Consider the following 21,431-nt stretch of genomic DNA (forward strand, 5'->3'; position numbering starts at 1 on the left):
GATATTTCTCCCGGCAATCTTGATTCCAGCTTGTAACAAATTATTCACCACAGATTAAGACATGTTTCTTTGTATAAGAAAATTTCCTGCTTGAAATTTTGGTAAAACACAACATATGGAAAAAATATAGCTCTTAAAATAACTTGGTAAAATAATTTAGAAAATGAAACGGTGTAAAATGCTGTAACCACAGTACATAAGTAACATTTCCTCCAATAACCATTAAAGATGCAGTTATAACCAGACTTCCCTTAGAACTATTTTATTTTTTTATAACATTACAAAAATGGCTTTCTGCACTAAAACTTTGCACACCTTGCTCACAGTTATTTGCTCATGCTCCTTGTGAAAAATGTCTAAGGAAAACAAGCACACATGTTAACTTATTTTAAGTTGAAACACACATGCTTATCCTATTTTAAGAGAGATCTGATGGTTGAAATATTTCATTTCTCAGAAACTTAATGGAAATAGTTCCTGACTGCAGTGAAGACAGTAATAAAATATTATTAAGTGGAAAATTGTCCTTGTTCTAAATCCACTATTTTACACCTCTATAGAATCATAAACATTTAAGAAATGTTCTAACAAGCAAATAGTCCAATAAAATATATGTTCAGTGTCAAAAGATGTTCTGTTAATTTTTATTATTTATCATCTCCTTTTTTTAATGTATAATATGTACAAAATAGAGAAAGAAACTTGGAGAGAGAAATTACAATCCCACATTTTTATATATGAAATTTATTTCTGTAAAAGTATTCACATGGACAACCAGAATTTAAGCTTTTATCATTACCCTAGAATGATATAAACTCAGAGAACTACTTTTTTGTGCCCTTTATTGACAGAGAAGCTCTACATTCTAAGGAAGAAAATTCGCATGATCCCTTCTGTCTTTCAATGAATTACCTGAATTCCAGTTTCCTGGCAGTGTTGATGATAGATAAATTATACGAATTTAAAGTCAGATAGATAAGAATTCAGTAACAATCTCTTCACTCCTTTAATTATCTGCTTATTAATCTTCATAGAATTAATCTGTTTATTAATTCCAATAGAATGGGAATCAGAATAATGTTTTCCTTATGAGCTGACAGGAGGCTTTCCTGTAAAGGATATAATATTAGACCAGCCACATAGTAAATGTATAATACATTTTATTATTATTTCACTATAAGAGGAAAGATGACTTTTAAAATGATGATAAAAATATTTCTCAAACACTTACTGTTAAAATTAGAGTTTCAACTTTGCTCTTGATCAGGTTGTATCTATATTTCGCTAATGTGCAGTTATTTTGCTTATATTTTGGCACCATATGAATATTTTACATGCATTATCTACCTTGACCATTACAACACTGTAAATTCATTTTACAGACAAAATAATTAAGGGGGAGCATTCTCTAGTCCCAAGAATTTTAAAGATACTATATTTTTAAATTTATTTTGAACTTCTCTAGGTTTAAAGAGGAGATTCAGAGAAGACATAGCCTATATCTACATTAAAAATAATTTAGAGAAATTTGATGAGGAATTCCCTCCATTATGGGGATATTACCACATTAGACACAGCTTTTTTCCTAATATTTCCTTGAATTACAGTACTACTAGATGAAATTATATAAATCAATAAACTGAGTATATCCTTAAAGATCTATTTTACCCTACATTTTTAAAACAGATTTAGAATCTGGAATTTTTGTTCTACTTCTGGCTGATAAGCATAATCAGTTAGATTTGCTTCTGTTGTATTATTTCATAGATAAATTTGAAGCTTATTCCTTTAACTTCATTACTTAATAATAAGAACAATTAAAATTTTAGATTCCTAGAAATAAATAGAAATATTTCAAAATGTAAGCAAAATAACTGCACATTAGCTAAATATAGATACAACCTGATCAAGAGCAAAGTTGAAACTCTAATTTTAATATGAACCAAATCTCATGTGTGTCAGTATATGTATGTGTGTGTACGACATGAAGTTTTGTTTGAGTTGAAAAATAAATAATAAAAGTAAATATTTAATATTTACTTCTCATGCTGTATATAGCATGATCATAAACCACAGATTATATACTACTATTTTAACTTTCAGGTGACTTCCAAAGAAAGGAAATATTTGAGATAATGATGCAATTCTTGAGACTTTTTGAAAATGAGAAGTCATAACAGTTTAGTGACTGAATTAAAATTATAACTCAACAGTAGAATGCAAGTCAAGTTCACAAAAGAGTTTGTACAGATAATCCTCAACTTGCTTAATTCACAAAAAGAGTTCCAAGTATTGAACATGTCTCCTAAAAACAGGGTTCAACATTAACAACAATCTGAGTTGCAATATTAATATAAATAGAAACCAGAGAGAAAATTCTAAAATGTAGTCAAAAGTTTGATAATATTGATAACAGTATGTAATCAAATATGTGGCTATTATTAAAATTCTTTTTTAAAAACAAGGAAAATTGAAACTTGTGGTGTGGTACCATTATTACCCCATTGGTAGTATTAAGGAAAAAAATTTTTAACCAAATATTTTAAAATTTTTCAATAAAATAAAAATCTTTTTATATATTTTCATTCTTGAAAAATAAATCAGATATCAGATTATTTAATAATGTTATCCTTTAAATTATTAGATCATTATAGTTAAGATGTATGTCTTTTTAGTTTATAGTGTATATGAAATTACATATACAATGTATTGTATATATATTCTTATACATAGTAATATAGTATGTGTGTGTTCAGTCACTCACTCATGTCCAACTCTTTGTGGCCCCATGGATTGTACCCTGCCAGGCTCCTCTGCCTATGAAATTTTCCAGGCAATATACTACAGTGGGCTGTCATTTCCTACTCCAGGGGATCTTCCTGACCCAAGGATTGAACCCACATTTCTTGCATCTTTTGCACTTCTTGCACTGCCAGGAGGATTCTTTACCACTACTGCCACCTGAGAAGCCCAGGAATATATGATATATTTATTATATAGTGAATATACTATATATATATATGAAGCTAAAGTGACATATGCACCTTTTAACTGTAAGGTCCTGAAAATTTAGAGTTTAAAAGAAAAATATTATGTAATATGATGTGCATATTTATTGTAATCTTTCATACATACTTATTTCTACCCTCACCTTATCATTAGCATGAAGAATGGTTATTGATTGACCAAAGATTCTCACCCTGAGACCCATGGTTCTTTAGATTTTAATGGATGATACTTGAAAGATTTATAAAATACCTGGAGATAAAATTTATCTGTGATATTTTACACTTTTCTGATGAAGGACTCTCCAACTTTCCTACAGGTTAAGAGCAGCTATTTGAGATACAAGAAAGCCAATAGAGAAAGAAAGAAAGAGATGATGGAGTAGTGAGTATGTATGTCATGGTATGGTTTTAAATCCTACCTCTCCCATATGGCTGTGGAATCCTCTTTAAGTTTCATTTTTGAAATTTTAATCCAAAATTATTGAGATAATTATGATACTATTGCAGACTAAACTATCCAAGTAGATTATATACACATGCATCTGGTGGCTCTTGCAAGAAAGGATGGTTGAATTCACCAGAATTATACCTCATCACAGCTGCACAGAATCACCCAAATATCCAAACATTTAGCAATGTACAATAAGATGGCCATGCCAAATTATGAGTTATAATTTAACAATTTGGGACATATGATGCCTATTTTATATTCAAATCATATTCAGATAATATCTATTTCACTATAATACAAATGTCTTCACACCTTTTAATCACATGCTTAGAAGTTACAGATATAAATTATTTCTGTAAATTATGATTAATTGCACAAAGATTTGTTCCACCTTTTGAATTTTCTATTAATTTACTCAAACAATGCAAATACATACATGAACTAGTTATGAATAAAATTCACCAGGAAAAAAATGACTTGTATTTCAAATATTTGGAGCTTGAATATTACACTCATCAGATGATTGAGTCAAAAGAGAAATTTATTTCATGCTCCCAAATAAAACAAATTTAAGATAAATGCCCTAGAGATGGCCCAAGGAATGACTTCAATCTTGAAGCAATATTGACTTATACAAATATAGAGTTGCGCTTTGAATCACTTTTAATGTGAGGAATCCATACATTTTTAATGTCATTTAAAGTCTTGTTCAGAGAAAAATGGTAACAATGTTAGTTTTGCCTTTTCTGAGTCAATTGTGAAAACCTTTAATGAATTAGCTAAGATTTACTAAGAAAAATAATTGCTCAGTTCTGTTCTACTCAACAGAAATATGAGTACTTTCTTTTCAGGTAGTGAGTTGAATGGACAAAATCACAGTGCCATTTCCTGCTTCACACTGTGCCCATTTAGTAATACAGAATTGGTCACCACGTTCTTAGCATTGCTTTTCAGGGAAGTCATGCGCACTGCAGAGGAGCTGAGTAGATAGCTGGTGGATCTCTCTCCATAGGATCTCCTTCCACAACAGAGCTGACTATTGAAATGTCTCCTGAAGCTTTCACTGAGCAAATAAAGAGCAAATGGATTGACACAGGAATTGCAAAAGCTCAGAACCCGGGCAACCAAGGTGACAATCATGTGGCCTAGAGATGGGTCAATCTTGTTATAGTTGAAAGACCTGTACATGTAGAGGATGTGATTTGGAAACCAACAGAAGATGAAGCAGCCCACAAAGACCAGCACGATTTTGGCCAGGCGTTTCCGTGTTTCCATCTGCGAATATAAGGAAGTAGTCCCTCTGATTAAAATGAAAATGGAGGCAGCCACATTCTAAAATACACTGTGTTCGAAAGATGTAAAACTCAGCATAGCATGCAAATGCATCCAAAAGCACAAACACGATTTTCCTTGCCAAGATAATGACTTTAACAATTTGATGTAGCTTATTTTGGTCATTACACTATTTTCACTTTAAAATGTTTGACAGTTTATAAAAGGCTATGTTCATGTTAAAATTGTGATCTTAAACATTTCTTAACTTTTCCTTTTGCTTAAAGCCTTATCACGATCACTATAAACATAAATCATTTCTGTTTGTATTAAACTCATTGAATTAAAAAACCACAGAATAAATTCAAGCTTAAAAAATTTTAAATCAGAGTATTTTAAATAAGAAAATTTGATCTATTGAAATAGGGCATGACTTTTTAAAAATCTTATCCACACACACACAGAAAAAAAAAAAAAAACTTGAAATTTAATTTAAACTCCAGCCTCTCATAAATCAAAAGCATCTGATAAAACTGTCATTTCTATAAACATTATTATGTTAGACTATGTACCCTTAAAATAAAAACATTTTTTTTTCATAAAATTCACCCAGTATGTTTAGGGTTTTATAGGAAGGTCTTCAGGAATGTGATAAATAGACAAAATTCAAATATGAGACAGTGATCTTTTTAAATCTAAAAATCATTTTCTAACATCTAGAGCCCCAAGTTTAGCTCACATTTGTCTAATTTGTTTGAATATTTAAATAAGGCAACATGAAAGTGAAGACATAATTTACCAAGATATTTATAGTAGACAAGATATTTTCTGAGCTAAAACTATTGGTAATTGACTAGAATATGCCAGGGAAGTCTGGAAAGGTTCAGGGTTAAAACAGATCTGGGGAGTAAGTAGTGGTGAATGGTAAACAAAAGTGTAAGTGAGAAGGAGTCTAGACCAGGAAGCAGAATGTGGCGCTCTGGATATAATCCAGTAGCATCAATTAGACAAGTTGGATGAATTAGGGAAGTGGATGTAAAGCTTATATTACTAAGTATGGGCCTCCAGAGCAGTTTGAGCCTAGGTGCAAGAATTTCACTGCAGTATACATTTATTTACTATTTATTTATTGGAAAAGCTATAGAGTTGAATTAGACCAAGTCTGATGTTGGCACCACCCCACCCTCTTCTCCCTTTCACTCTTGTTTTGAGGCCCTCTGTTCCCAGTCTCCTGCTTTGGTATTCTAACCAAGCCTCACCCCCAGGCCCCGGGCAGTGTTCTAGTCCTTTTCTGATGTAACCTTCCCCCAGACTTTCTGTCATCCCTTGTGGGCTAATGGGAGAAGAAACAATAATTGAATAAATGTATACTCAAAATGTGACTCAGATGGTAAAGAATCCGCCTGCAGGGCAGAAGACCTGGGTTTGATCCCCTGAAGGGGATCTTCCCAATCCAGTCCATAGGGTCGCAAATAGTCAGACACAGCTGAAGCGACTTAGCACACACACATACTTAAAATGTGAAATTTTTTCTGGTTTGTTATGTTTCTTTGCATAAACATTTGCACGTAAAGAAAAGCCATCAGAGACATTCTAACAGGCACGTTCAGGTGTCAGATAAATTGGACCTCAGTGGACTTTTACAGCTAAGCTGCTGCTGCTGCTAAGTCGCTTCAGTCGTGTCCGACTCTGTGCGACCACATAGACGGCAGCCCACCAGGCTCTGCCATCCCAGGGATTCTCCAGGCAAGAACAGTGGAGTGGGTTGCCATTTCCTTCTCCAATGCATGAAAGTGAAAAGAGAAAGTGAAGTCACTCAGTCGTGTCTGACTCTTAGTGACCCCATGGACTGTTAAGACATGGCCACAAAATAGAGACCACTGTCTCCAACATCCCTTCTAGTTCAGGCTACTGTGTGTCCCAGTGTCCTCTTACTGTTCTAATCATTCCTGGTATTGAAAGCCCATGAGCTAGAAACTCAAAATAGCACCGACTGCTTCTCACCAGCATGCCCTCAACATACACACCTACAGAGCTTACCTGTTTTTTGGTATGTTCATTGTATTCTCCTGGAAGATTATGTGCACTTTTTATTAAGGTCTTTGCAATGTGATAATAATAAACACTAATAATAACAAGTGGTATGAGGAAGTAGACCAAGAAGATGAGCACTGAATGAATCTTTGGATGTAATTCATCCATCTGAGGGTAGGGTATACACGCCGTGAAGCTGCCGTTATCCAAGCTGCCAACGCGTGCCACTTGGGAAAATATGGCTTCGGGAATAGCCAACAGCACGGAGACCACCCAGATGCCCACGGCCTTCACGCAGGTCCACAGCACTGCCCCTGATGTCTGGATATCCATGGGGTTTACGATGGCTCTGTACCTGGGTAGACAGTACATCTCAAATTACTCTCTTAAGAAAGAAAAATTAAAAAGAGAAAGGAAAAGAGAGAGAGATTTTACTAAGATGCCAACCTGTTTACCATAGCCAAGACACGGAAGCAATCTAGATGTCCATCAGCAGAAGAATGGATAAAGAAGATATGGTACAGATACACAATGGAATACTGCTGCTCCTACTGCTGCTAAGTCGCTTCAGTCATGTCCGATTCTGTGCGACCCCATATATGGCAGCCTGCCAGGCTCCCCCGTCCCTGGGATTCTCCAGGCAAGAACTCTGGAGTGGGTTGCCATTTCCTTCTCCAATGCATGAAAGTGAAAAGTGAAAGAGAAGTAGCTCAGTCGTGTCCGACTCAGCGACCCCATGGACTGCAGCCCACCAGGCTCCTCCATCCATGGGATTTTCCAGGCAAGAGTACTGGAGTGGGGTGCCATTGCTTTCTCCGCAATGGAATACTACTCAGCCATTAAAAAGAGTGAACTAATGCCACTTGCAGCAACACGGATGGACCTAGAGATTGTCACACTGAGTTAACAAAGTCAGACAGAGAAGGAGAAATAGCATATGACCTCCCTTTTATAAAGAATCTTTAAAAAATAATACAAATAAACTTATTTATGAAACAGAAATAAACATAGACTTACAGAATGAAAAAAAATTTTTTTTACACTTAGTAATGGAAAAAAAAAAAGAATTGTGGTTTCCAGGATTAAGGATGGGAGGAAGGATAGGAACTGACATGTACATACCACTCTATTTAAAATGGATAACCAACAAGGACTGACTGTATAGCATAGGGGACTCTACTCAATGTTATGCGGCAGCCTGGATGGGAGGGGGATTTGGGGGAGAATGGATACATGTATATGTATGGCTGAGTCCCTTTGCTGTTCACCTGAAATTATCACAACATTGTTAATTAGCTATACTCCAATACAAAATCAAATTTTTAAGTTTTTTTAAAAAGAGAGAGGTGCCAACACCCCAAGCTGTTATGTAGCGTGTGGAATAACTAAGAACCCTGGTGTCTCTCTGTCCACAAGTCATTCCACTGCTTATGAGCACAGAAAAGATGAGAAAAAATTTTTTAATTGTCATTTCCCAAACTTCAATAATTTGCTTCCATCCTTCACCTGTATTTTCTGCATCTACACATACTGCAAGTATTATCATATATTGAATAATTTTAATTAAATACTTTTATTTCCAATTACTACTGCAATTACTATAACACATAATCATAAAATATAAAATGTTCACAAAATAGTATTATTAAAATTTACCTGAATACTTTTCTAGAGCTTCTGAGGTTGAGTCTCCTATGTCTTTTTTCCCCTAAGGACACTGAGAAACCTTAGAGAAGAATTTAGATGGGGATTTTCTCCTTAATTTAGTCACAAGGACAGAAAGAACTGGAAATGGAATAGCATTCTGTCTTCATAGCTGAAATTTCGTTAATGTCGAGACCTCATGAAGTCTTCTCCCACCTAACACCATCATAGTAGTAAATGAACCACACTCCCAGACACAATAGCTTAAATAATCCAAGTCTTCTATACCTCATTCAATTGCACATGACTATTAAGTAAGTTAATAATAATGCAAACAAAACAAAATCATATGTAAATCTCAAATCACTTATATCTATCTTTAAAAGCATTTCAGGTTACCCATATACCTAGGAGGTTAACAAGATACAGAAAAGAAGTGATTTTAGTCAAACAAATTAGCACTGTTATTTCATCTCTGATATCTTTTAGAATATCACTTAAGATCTTTTTCTGCATCTGTAAGGTGGGGATAAAACCATCTCCCTCAAAGTTTTGTGATTAGAAAAACTGTACAGAGTACCTATTACAATGCCTGGCACCTAGCAGTTAGTTACCATGCCATGATCCTATGCCTTCTCTTTATTTATGTTTGAGTTAGTCTTATATTTCAAAAATTCAGAAGAGTTTAAACTACAAAACAAGCAGATAAAGTCTCCCTCTGAGGTTCTTTAAGAATTCATCCCATTGCCCATAGGAGAGGAGCAGCTCCCAACCTCAATAAAATAGTCTTTCTCCTTCCTGATTTGCACCAGATGTCATTTCCAGACACTCAACAGGAAAGTGGCAGTTCACATTTTCATCTAGAGGGTCTTCCCATGAAATATACAGAAATGAAAGCAAAGCAACAACAAGCAGCTTCCACTCCAAATTTAATGAAGTTGCAAACACATACAGACTTTGCACGTGGCAGAACTCAACAGACATGAGTTTCTTTCTCCTATTCTGATTAACTGAATGTTCTTCCAAAACTGAAAGAATTACAATCAGTAACTAGAATGAGCTAATGTATCTTCTTTTCTAAACTTTATCAGATGAATACATTCAAATAGGTTGGTTTGTGTTTCAAATCAGAGAGCACTGAGTGCTACAAAGCAGAAGTCTCTCATTCTATATCTGGTCCCACTCCTGAGTTAAAACAAATTTCAAATTACCTCCTTACATCCAAGAAATGTTCTTCTGCCATTGTCTCTTGAATTAAATATTACAGACATTAGCTCTTGACATCCTGTTATGATATTTAAAGATTTGCTTTCTTATGCCACCTTTATTCTTCTCATTCCTAACTTCCTGATTTAGTAAGATATATTACATTTTTACAAGATAGTCAGTGCAGTATTATTATGGCTAAACAAATATTGCTCTATTATGATGATGTTTTAAACTTAACTTTTCAGTCTGCCATTAAATAGGAAAAGCCATTAAGAATTTCTTATACCAGGGAAAGTAAAAATGCATCTTAATGGTGGAGAGTCCAGGTTTTGAATTGGGTTCAGACAGTGGTTCCATCACTGTGAGATTGTGGAAATGTTGCTTAATTTCAAATCTTAATTTTCTTCTCTTTAAAGTGGTAATAATTACAGTGCCTATTTCATAGCGTTGTGAGGATAAGAAACACAGACACAAAAAAAACAGTTAGCACAGTACTAAGGGCAATTAATCTTACACCTATCTCCAAATCCATAAGAAATTAAAATGTTCAGTGAGATGAAGTATGAGGTTAATTACTAATCAACACTTGATTACTATGTTCTGGGAGAAAAATAGAAGTGTAAACATATAACAAAGTGTTTCCAAACCATTTGAAGTGTATATTGGAATGTACTATGTAATTTCACCGCTAGTAATTCCAGTTCCTTGATTTAAATTTTCAAAATGCACACTGAGAAGCAAGAGTAGGCTCTGGAACACACAGAAGAGGCAACCAACTTTATGCTGTTATTAAAGTACTCACACTATGTTTACAAAGTATGTGATACATGTAAACTGAAAAAAGTCAGTAAATATGTAAAGAATAGCATTTTCTCTTTCCTTTGTCAGAGCCAGTTTACCAATCTCCAAGACAGTAGATCGAGAAAAGTAGAATGAAATAAACTCAAGCCCTAGGTCTTGCTACTGATATCACTTTTAAAAATGAAAGCATAAAGAGAGTAACTATTATAATGATAACTCTTCGTTAAGTTTTATTCTAATTACTAAGTAGAATTTTTTTCACATTCTAATTAAAATGGATTTCATGAAGAAGGGCAACTAAACTAAAACGTCACATTTTACTTCTGATATACAAAAAAAGTGTTTTAAAAGATAATACTGAATAGAAATGGTCATAGAAACAAAATGAGATGCATAACTTACTCAAAGTCACCCATCTTTATAGGAATGTGGTTTTAGAAAGAATACCTTACACAAACTAAAAGGTCAGTAGTATTTGGTTTACAAGACAATGGCTCTCAACTTTCTATTGAATATTGTCTTTTCATCAATGAAGATTAACTTCTCAATGCCAAAGTGATGTAAAGGTATTATTACAAATGCCAAGAAATTTAGATGGACTCATTTTTCATTAATAATTTAATATGTAAATTAAAGTGAAGGATCATGAACACCACCTTAATCATTCAAGTTAAATTGTTTATCTAAACAGTTTAAGTCAACAACCCACTCCTAAGGAAATTTGACCAGGGTTCCATGCAATGATGTCTAATTACACATTTCTCCCCACACCCATCCAGATATTCCTCCTGCTTAAATTCCCCAAATCATGATTGTAGAGAGTCTGGGAAAGGGTACTAGACCAAGAGTCAACAGGACTGGATTCTCCTCCCAGGCCTGCCTGGGCTTCAATATCCTCATCTGAAAAATAACACAGTTGAACTAGTTGATCCATAAGGTAGAATAATAGACATTTCCCACTCTTGAAATATATGGAAAGAAGATTTTATATCAAAGATGCATTTTTCAGCACTGTTTTAAGATACTGAAACTTAGTATCTTACCTGTTAGTGGGGGGGGATCATATCACTGGACTTCAGGTAATAAAACTAGAAGAATATATAAAGTCATGTCTGAAGAACATGTACTATTCTAGATGTTTTTGCTTCAAATAAATAGCAGTATTTAGTTAGTGAAATAAGTCTTCTCCTCATTTTGGAAAAAAAAAATCAAAATCAAACACTTTCCTAGTATTAAGGCAGACAGTCTTACCTATCAGGTTATTAAACTACTGAATAAGAAAAGTGCACCTCTAATTTTTTAGGGACACACCAAAAGCTTCTACAAGATTGTCGCACATCTATTCTATAGCTTTTCTATGAAATGGATAATGAAGATCCCCAGAGTGTGTGTGACTCAGTGGACATGAGTTTGAGAAAACTCAGGGAGATAGTGAAGGACAGGGAAGCCTGGCGGAGCTGCAGTTCATGGGTTGCAAAGACTCACACACGACTTAGCCACTGAACAACAAAAAAGTGTGGAAGGGAAAGGCTAGGATGTGCAATTTTAAACTAATGCAAATATTTTTAAAATAATGATTTTCTTATTTTTTTTCAAGCTTCACATCTCTGTCCATTTTAACTCCTTTTACTCTAATTCTCTGATAGAGTCTCTCTCCTTGTCTCCCCTCTTCCTCCCTGCCCTTCCCTTACCCTTCCTTGCCCGGGTACCCTTCTGCCCCTCTCCACGGCCGCGGCCTCTGCCCTTACCTGTCGGCACTGAGGGCAGTGAGAGTGAACACGGACACCCCCACGGAGGTGAGCTGGATGACCGGGATGAGTTTGCAGCCCACCTTCCCGAACATCCACTCGTCGAAGAAGTAGCGCGAGGCATCCACCGGGACGCAGGTGAGCAGCAGCAGCACGTCCCCAGCGGCCAGGTTAGAGATGAAGATGTTGGGGACGCTCCTCATGGCGCTGTTGGTGATGAAGACCTTCACCAACATAATGTTGCCCAGCAAGCCCACTGTGATGATGAGCAGGTAGAGGGACGGGATCACACAGCGGATCACCAACTCCGCAGTGGTCCGGTCCGGGGCGGGTAGGAAATCCCTTTCCGACATCCCGGGAACGAAACCGCTCCGATTCCCGCCCGCGGGCTGGGAGAGGTTGGAAAGAGACTCGGGTGGCATGGTCTCTTTTCCAGGAGAGTTCGCTGGAGTTTCCGTGCGGCCAGGTGCCCAGAAGAGTGCAACTCACTCTTAGGCTGAATGGATTTCCCTCTCGCCAGGACAAGCTTCCCGCCCGCGAGGATCGGGTCACACCGCCTGGTCCCCTAAGAAGACCCAAGGGTGAGAAGTGTCCGCAGGATCCAGCCCTTCACTTTTAGAAGGGGCGCGTTGGCTCCTGCTGGCTCCGAATTGAAAGGGAAAAAAAAAAACCAAAGCAAAGCAGTTGAGTCTTTGTTCCAGTCCTCAATGGATTGTCCTCGCTTCTAGCTAGCGGAGAATAACCCTTTTGTGAATAAAGAGTAATCGCTCTGGAATTAATTGAAGTACCTGTCAGACTTTTCGCGGGGAAGGCAGGAAGTCATCCTGTCGCTGTCCAGCCGCTGAAACGCTAGGAACTAGCAGTGGGGCGGTTAGCACTTTGCTGGTCCCACAGCTTTGCTCTTGTTCCTGCAGTTCCTGCAGCGTTGTGTGGGATTGGAGGGGCTCCGAGTCCTTTCTCTAGCGGGACCTCCCTCTATAGATCCATCCTTACCCGCCTCCAAGCAGGAAGCGCCCCCAGACAGAAGTTTGTGAACCTCTGAAGATTTGGGGGCTGAGCTGGTGAGTCCCTGATCCTCTCACACTGAATTTAGGAAAGAAAAGGAGTGACAAAGGAGGAAGTAAATGAATGGTATTCCTTACTACTTTTCTTCCTTGACCCACTTTTCTCACTCCAAAGATAGAAACTCTTTCCTATAGTCAGCATATTGTTTCTTTAACTTACATTTCATTGAAATAAGATGACACCACCCTTAGGGCAGAAAGTGAAGAGGAACTAAAGAGCCTCTTGATGAAAGTGAAAGAGGAGAGTGAAAAAGTTGGCTTAAAGCTCAACATTAAGAAAACTAAGATCACAGCATCTGGTCCCATCGCTTCATGGGAAATAGATGGGGAAAAAGTGGAAACAGTGTCAGACTTTATTTTTTGGGGCTACAAAATCACCACAGATGGTGACTACAGCCATAAAATTAAGATGCTTACTCCTTGGAAGGAAAGTTATGACCAACCTAGATAGCATATCCAAAAGCAGAGACATTGCCAACAAAGGTCTGTCTAGTCAAGGCTATGGTTTTTCCAGTGGTCATGTATGGATGGGAGAGTTGGACTGTGAAGAAAGCTGAGCACTGAAGAATTGATGCTTTTGGACTGTGGTGTTGGAGAAGACTCTTGAGATTCCCTTGGACTGCAAGGAGATCCAACCAGTCCATTCTAAAGGAGATCAGTCCTGGGTGTTCTTTGGAAGGAATGATGCTAAAGCTGAAACTCCAGTACTTTGGCCACCTCATGCAAAGAGTTGACTCATTGGAAAAGACCTTGATGCTGGGAGGGATTGGGGCAGGAGGAGAAGGGGACGACAGAGGATGAGATGGCTGGATGGCATCACTGACTCGATGGACGTGAATCTGAGTGAAGTCCGGGAGTTGGTGATGGACAGGGAGGCCTGGCGTGCTGCGACTCATGGGTTTGCAAAGAGTCAGACACGACTGAGTGACTGAACTCAACTGAACTGAAGGTACACAATTCTTAAATGTACAGATCAGATATACACCATTCAGAACCTACAATCTAACCACTATCCCCCAATGTAACCACTGCTGTTCTGTCTTTTATCATCTGAAACAAGTTTACCTATTTTTGAGCATCATATAAGTGGAATTATAAAATGTCTAACCATGTGTTAAACACTTCTTTGGGCTTCCCTGGTAGCTCAGCTGGTAAAGAACCTGCCTGCAATGCAGGAGATCCCAGTTTGATTCCTGGGTCAGGAAGATCCCCTGGAGAAGTGATAGGCTACCCCCTCCGGTATTCTTGGGCTTCCCTAGTGGCTCAGATAGTAAAGAATCTGCTTGTAATGCAGGAGGCCTGGGTTTGATCCCTGGGGAGGGAACATCCCCTAGAGGGCATGGCAACCCACTCCAGTATTCTTGCCTGGAGAATTCCATGGACAGAGGACACCAGCAGGCTCCTCTGGGATCACAGAGAGTCCACAGGGTCCCAGGGTCAGACACAACTGAGTGACCTTCACCTACTTACTCTGAGCCAGCTTATTTTACTCAACATTATATCTGTGAGGTCCACCCATGCTTTTGTGTATAGCAGTTTTCATTGCTGTATAGTATTCTAGTATAAATATACCATTGTTTGGATATCCCTTCTAATGTTGCTTGACGTTTGGGTTCTTTCTAGCTTTAGCTAACTTGAATAATGTTTCTGAAAATATTCTTGTGCCTGTTTTCTGGTGCACATTTGAATTCCAGATGTGGATTTGCTAGGTCACAGTGATTAAGAATGTTCTACTTGAGCAGAAAGTAACAATTTTTCAAAGTGAATTCCAAGGTTTTCTTCTTTTGCATGTCTATGAGCAATTTCACCCCTATGTATATACTCAATATATATCTGATACTGATACAGTGTTTTAAATAGAATGTCACTAAGAACAAAATAACTTTCCAAATTCACACCATTTAAGTCTAATGTAAACCTCTCAGAAGTGGCACAGTTCTGAAGTTAACTACGTAACACGTTCCACATTAGGAAATAAACATTTGGCTAGTTCTTGATTAAAGGATAAAATTGTATGATAACAAGAAAGTTGGTCAAGCACTGCCTATAATGATCTAATGTGATGAAATGTGCCAAGCCATTTGTAAAATTTAAGTAATTTTTTCAGATATTACTGACCAAGAATAGCATTTAATTATCACAGTTTAATTAGACAAGGTAAACATTTGCATTATAATCAATTTTATGGTTTTCTAACTCAGTTACAAGTCCTAATTATACTCTTCTTGGATTCCATTACTTAAAACAGTCTGTTATTGAAGTTAGCTAAATAGAATGTTTGTATAATACATTCAAATATGTGTTAATGAACTTTATATATCATAGATAGCAAAGCAACTGATATTACATGTAAGTTGAAAATGTCTCTAGGAATTTTATCTTGTTATTTAAGTTTTTACTTAGCATCCAATCTCATTATGCAAAATAAGTTAACTAAAACCAATCGTCTAAACTCTGAAATCTCTCAGCCTTTCAAATTGCAACTATCCATCTTAGCTTATTTTATATGAAAATATATTGTAGTTTAAATTGCTCTATGCATAGTTTTATTCTCTTCTGGTTGTATTTGGACAATATTAATGATTTAGACAAGAAAAATGTCTAGTCTAAAACTGGATTAAAAAATAGCCAATTGCCTAGAATTGCAGAAATAAGGCATCTGAATTATTGATCTTTTCCATTCAAATGAATCCTTATGCATTTACTCAAAGGCTTGGGTTTGGAAGTAAAGAGTATAATAAATGTGTAAATAATGATGACCATCCTGATATTTTATTAAAATATGTTACAAATTTATTATATTATGTATGAACTATTTTAATACATCACAAGTTACATATAGGTACATGAGTGTTGCCTCGTTTGTATAGAATCAATATCATCAGAGATAAATAATACTGAAAGGACAAACGTTTTTATTGAAATCATTGGGTTCTTCAGCATCATATCTAATTTAATGTGTATAAATTTTGAATCTTAATTTTACATATGAAACAGTCAAAATTCACACAGACAAAATAACTTGCTTAATTTCATAAGTACACTAGTAAAACTATATTGAAGTTTTTTTCAAAACTATTTTGAAGTTTATTATATTTGACTTCAAAGTCTATTGTATTGCATTGTTCCCAGAGAATAAAATTGCCGGGAAAAATGTGATTTCTATATAACTGAAGGGTGTATTTTTAATACTGACACTTTCAATGTTTTTAAAATGTATATATTACACATTTCATTGCCTTAAGTTGAACAAATACTGTTCAGAACTATATATAAACATTTCTTGCTGTTTCAAACTCATGCAAATAAGTTAGAAATCACAACCAAAAGTAAGGACAAATCAGTCAACTGAAACTACGCCAATGATAGCAAAGACAACATACAAGTAGATAAGAATATTTAAAATGTTAGTAAAACCTTATTTAGTGAGTTTGAGGATGAATAGGGAAACTAAAATGTAAGGAGAGACATGGAGTATAAAAATACATATAAGGAATTTATGTAAAAGAAAAAGCAACATTTGTGATGGAAAGCTTTATAGGATTAACAGCTGATCAAATAATATAGTACTGAGAGAAAAAGACAGAAAAAAATGAATAAAGTATCAGAGCACTCTGGGAAAATTTCAGTGATTTCTGTAATTAGGTTACCAAAGGACAGGAAACAAAGGAAAAGGTTTCTAAATAGTTGAAGCAATAACAGCCCCAAATCTTTCAAAATTGAAGAATCCCAGGTAGAAGAAACATGAAGAAAATTCTACCAAGATTGAAGACTAGAAGTTTTCCCACTAAGGTCAGGAACAAGGAAAGGATGTCCTCCTTCATCACTTTTATTCAACATTGTACTACAAGTTCTAGGACTGCAATAGAGACACGTGTACCCCATTGCTCATCACAGCACTGTTTATAATAGCCAGGACATGGAAGCAACCTAGATGTCCATCGGCAGATGAATGGATAAGAAAGCTGTGGTACATATACACAATGGAGTATTACTCAGCCATTAAAAAGAATACATTTGAATCAGTTCTAATGAGGTGGATGAAACGGAAGCCTATTATACGGAGTGAAGTAAGCCAGAAAGAAAAACACCAATACAGTATACTAACGCATATATATGGAATTTAGAAAGATGGTAACGATAACCCTGTATGCGAGACAGCAAAAGAGACACAGATGTATAGAACAGTCTTTTGGACTCTGTGAGAGAGGGAGAAGGTGGGATGATTTGGGAGAGTGGCATTGAAAAATGTATAATATCATATAAGAAATGAATCACCAGTCCAGGTTCAATGCAGGATACAGGATGCTTGGGGCTGGTGCACCGGGATGATCCAGAGGGATGGTATGGGGAGGGAGGTGGGAGAGGGGTTCAGGATGGGGAACACGTGTACACCCGTGGATTCATGTTGATGTATGGCAAAACCAATACAATATTGTAAAGTAATTAGCCTCCAATTAAAATAAATAAATGTATTTATTTATTTATTTAAGAAATAAAACAGTCCACGTTACAGAATGGCATGATTTTCTATGTAGAAAATCCAAAAATTCAACAACAAAAAACAGCTCCTGGAACTATTAATAATAAGTGATTACAGCAAGGTTGCAGAATACAAGGTTAATATATGTCAATTTATTGTTTATATACCAGCAATAAACAAGTGGAATTTTAAATAAAAATTAAAATTCCATTTACACTAGCACCCCCCAAAATAAAATACTTAGGTATAAATCTGACAAAATCTGTACCAGATCTAAGATTATTAAAGCAGATGAATCCATGAGGAATTCAAAAGGGCTCAGATCTAAGATTATTAAAGCAGATGAATCTATGAGGAATGCAAAAGGGCTCAAATACTGGAGACCACATCACCTGTAACCATGGTGGCCTATGGGAGACCTACAGGCACACACAAATAAAAGTATAGTTGGGGGTAATCACTACCACATGAGTTTGTCTTGTCTACATTTCTGGGTAAATGTGTTTCCTACTTTCACTCAGGCAGTTAGCATACAATGATATGACATCTATGGGAGATAAAACAAAACTGGACTATCCTGTCAAAGACACTATTACAGGAAATGAGACTAGTCATAGAGAAATCAGCACAAACAGAATTCACCTTTAATGCAAAGAGATGTTCAAAGGATAAAAGCTTCTTGCAAAAATATTCAGCCCCATGATATCTTATTTTAGGGAGAAGGCAAATGATAACAAGCTTCTCAGTCTGGTAAAGCTTTAACTAAATCTCTTCCAAAGGGAAGAACTGTTAAATGTGAGTGAACAAAACAGTGGGAAGAAGCTTGTGCTCCAAATCAAACAGGGATTTTATATATATTATTACAAATAGAAGCTGAAGTAGCCCAGGATGGGAGGACTATGTCTGGAATGACACCACAGACATTCGCCCTGTGAAACCCCTGTAATTGGTAAAAATTATAAATAAACATAAATAATCACCTAATGTCTCCAGAAATTTTTCAAGACACTACAGAAACTAAAGAAATATCATTCAATATTATCTATTAAATCAGTGAAAACATCCAAACTGACATTTGAGACTCAATCCTCTTTTTCTATCCCCACACTAAGCTCAGAATGACATTGCTCCTCTCCAAGTGGGTGCAGCCAAGAACACAGGGCTCCCTCTTGCCCCAGAAGAGGAAGAGATTATTAAGTGCCATGAAGAACTGTGGTAACATGACAGTCACACAAAAAAAGACAATTCTTCAGAAACTAGATTTAAAGTCACAGACTATTATGATCTAACTGATAAAGAATTCAAGACAGCCACCATGAACAAACTCAATAAGCTGCAAGAAAGCTCAGATGTTCAGTAAACCCAGGAATAAAGTTAATGAATACGAGGAATACTTTATTAAAGAGATTAAAATTCTAAAAGCAAACCAAACAGAAATTCCAGAGTTGAAGAACTCAATAAATGAGATGAAACATTAGAATGCACTGGAAAGAGAGACCATATGTTAGAGAATATTCGTGAGTTCGAAGAAAGAAATCTAGAAATGATAAAGTAGAAGAGATAGAATTAAGATGTTAAAAGATGAAGAAATTCTGTGACAACTATCTGACTTCATTAGGAAGGGCAGTTAAAACAATGGGTATCCTAGAAGGAGAAAAGAGGAGAGAGCAGAGAGCTTATGTAAAGAAATAATAGCAGAGAACTTCCTAAACCTGGGGAAGAAAATGGAGGTACAAGTCCATGAAACTAAGAGAACATCTAATTGCCTAAAATCAGAAATGTCTTTATCAAGACACATTATATTAAAGCTCTCAAAAGTTAATGACAAAGAAATAATTTTAAAAGCTGTCAGGGAAAAAAAGAACATGAGGAACCTCCATTAGGCTATCAGCAGAATTTTTTCAGCAGAATCTCTGCAGATCAGGAGAGACTTTGGAATGATACACTCAAAGTATTGGAAGAGAAAAAAAAAAAAACTCTCAGCCAAGAATACACAGCAAAGTTATACTTCAGATATGAAGGAGAAATAAAGGGGTTCCTAGAGGAACAAAAGCTGAGAGAGTTCATCAATGCTATTAATAGATCTCCTTTGCAGGAAATAATGAAGGAAGCTCTTCTATCTGAAATGGAAAGGGAAAAAAGGACACAAAACTTTGAGTAAGATGAGAGAGACATATGGTAATACTCTATATCAGAATAGGTTGTTTAAAACTTAATTGTAGTACAAAGGTTAAAGGGGAAAAAAGCAGTAAAAGTAACTATAATTACTTCAGTTTGGTAACAAACTCACAACATAAAAAGGGATAATTTAAGACCACAAAAATGGGGAAGAGGAAAAGGATGGAACCCACATAGGAAGATGAAGATAAGGTATTATTGGCAGAAAAAGGACTATGTTATCTACAAGACACTTTACACAAAATTCACAATAACCACAAAACACAAATCTAGAGCAAAGACACAAAACATAAAAACAGGAAACAGAAAACCACCAAATTAAAATGACAGGCCAAAAATGGAAGGAAAAAGAGACAAAAGAAATACATTACAATCATATAAAAAGATAAAATGGCAGTACTAAACCAAATTTAAAATCACCCTTATGTAATGTTATAAACCAATGTTACCTCAATTTTTTAAAAGTTGTTCTTCAAAGAGATAAAACTGAAAAACCTTTAGTTAGATTGACCAAGAAAAAAGAAAAAAAAATTAACAAAGTCAGGTATGAAAGAGGATCATCACCTTGGTACTTTGCAGAACATGATCAAGAAAGTGGTGAGATGATACACACAATGGAATTTATAAACCATATATTTCAAAAGGGACTTGTACCTTAAAAATATAAAGAGCCATTATAATTCAATCATAAAAGGGTAAATAGCTCAATTTAGAAATGCACAAAGGATCTGAAGAGACATTTCTCTAAAGAAGATATATAATTGACCGATCAGCACATGAAAGGATGCTCAACATCATTAATCATCAGCAAAATGCACATAAAACCATGATGAAAAACTCACTAGGATCACTATGATTAAAAAATAAAGACATCAGGAAGCCCTGGTGGTCCAGTGGCTAGGACTCTGTGCTCCCACTGCTGAGGGTCCGGGTTCAACCACTGGTCTGTGAATTAATATCCCACAAGCTGAGTGATGCAGCAAAGAATAAAATACAATTTAAAAACTAAAGACGAAATCAAGTGTTGACAAAGATGTGGAGAAATTCAAATCCTTAGAGAAATGAAAAATGGTGCATTCACTGTGGAAAACAGTCTGACTCTTCTTCAAAAGATTACACAAATTACCATATTACCCAGCAATTCTGCTCCTAAGTATATATACAAGAGAATACCAGACCACCTGACCTCCCTCTTGAGAAATCAGGTCAGGAAGCAACAGTTAGAACTGGACATGGAACAACAGACTGGTTCCAAATAGGAAAAGGAGTACATCAAGGCTGTATATTGTCACCCTGCTTATTTAACTTATATGCAGAGTACATCATGAGAAACGCTGGACTGGAAGAAACACAAGCTGGAATCAAGATTGCCAGGAGAAATATCAATCACCTCAGATATGCAGATGACACCACCCTTATGGCAGAAAGTGAGGAAGAACTAAAAAGCCTCGTGGGGAAAGTGAAAGTGGAGAGTGAAAAGTTGGCCTAAAGCTCAACATTCAGAAAACGAAGATCATGGCATCTGGTCCCATCACTTCA

General features: G+C 36.0%; 1 protein-coding gene across 1 annotated transcript; it reads right to left on the minus strand.

The window, feature by feature from the left end:
- Positions 1-4,332: 4,332 nt before the first annotated feature.
- Positions 4,333-12,589, minus strand: NMBR (neuromedin B receptor). Its single transcript, XM_040238580.1, has 3 exons — positions 12,168-12,589; positions 6,772-7,120; positions 4,333-4,734 (listed from the first exon to the last, which is right to left on the minus strand). Exons 1-3 carry the CDS (start codon positions 12,587-12,589, stop codon positions 4,333-4,335), a joined length of 1,173 nt encoding a protein of 390 aa, XP_040094514.1.
- Positions 12,590-21,431: the final 8,842 nt, after the last annotated feature.

Source organism: Oryx dammah, unplaced genomic scaffold, assembly GCF_014754425.2.
Source record: "Oryx dammah isolate SB20612 unplaced genomic scaffold, SCBI_Odam_1.1 HiC_scaffold_4, whole genome shotgun sequence".
NCBI lineage: Eukaryota > Metazoa > Chordata > Mammalia > Artiodactyla > Bovidae > Oryx > Oryx dammah.

Bases quoted from the DNA above. Each gene is read 5' to 3' on its own strand.
- NMBR (XM_040238580.1), bottom strand. From the start codon at position 12,589: ATGCCACCCGAGTCTCTTTCCAACCTCTCCCAGCCCGCGGGCGGGAAT. The intron at 7,121-12,167 runs GTAAGGGCAGAG...CTGTCTACCCAG, and splicing joins ACTGCCCTCAGTGCCGACAG to GTACAGAGCCATCGTAAACC. The intron at 4,735-6,771 runs GTAAGCTCTGTA...TTATATTCGCAG, and splicing joins ATGAACATACCAAAAAACAG to ATGGAAACACGGAAACGCCT.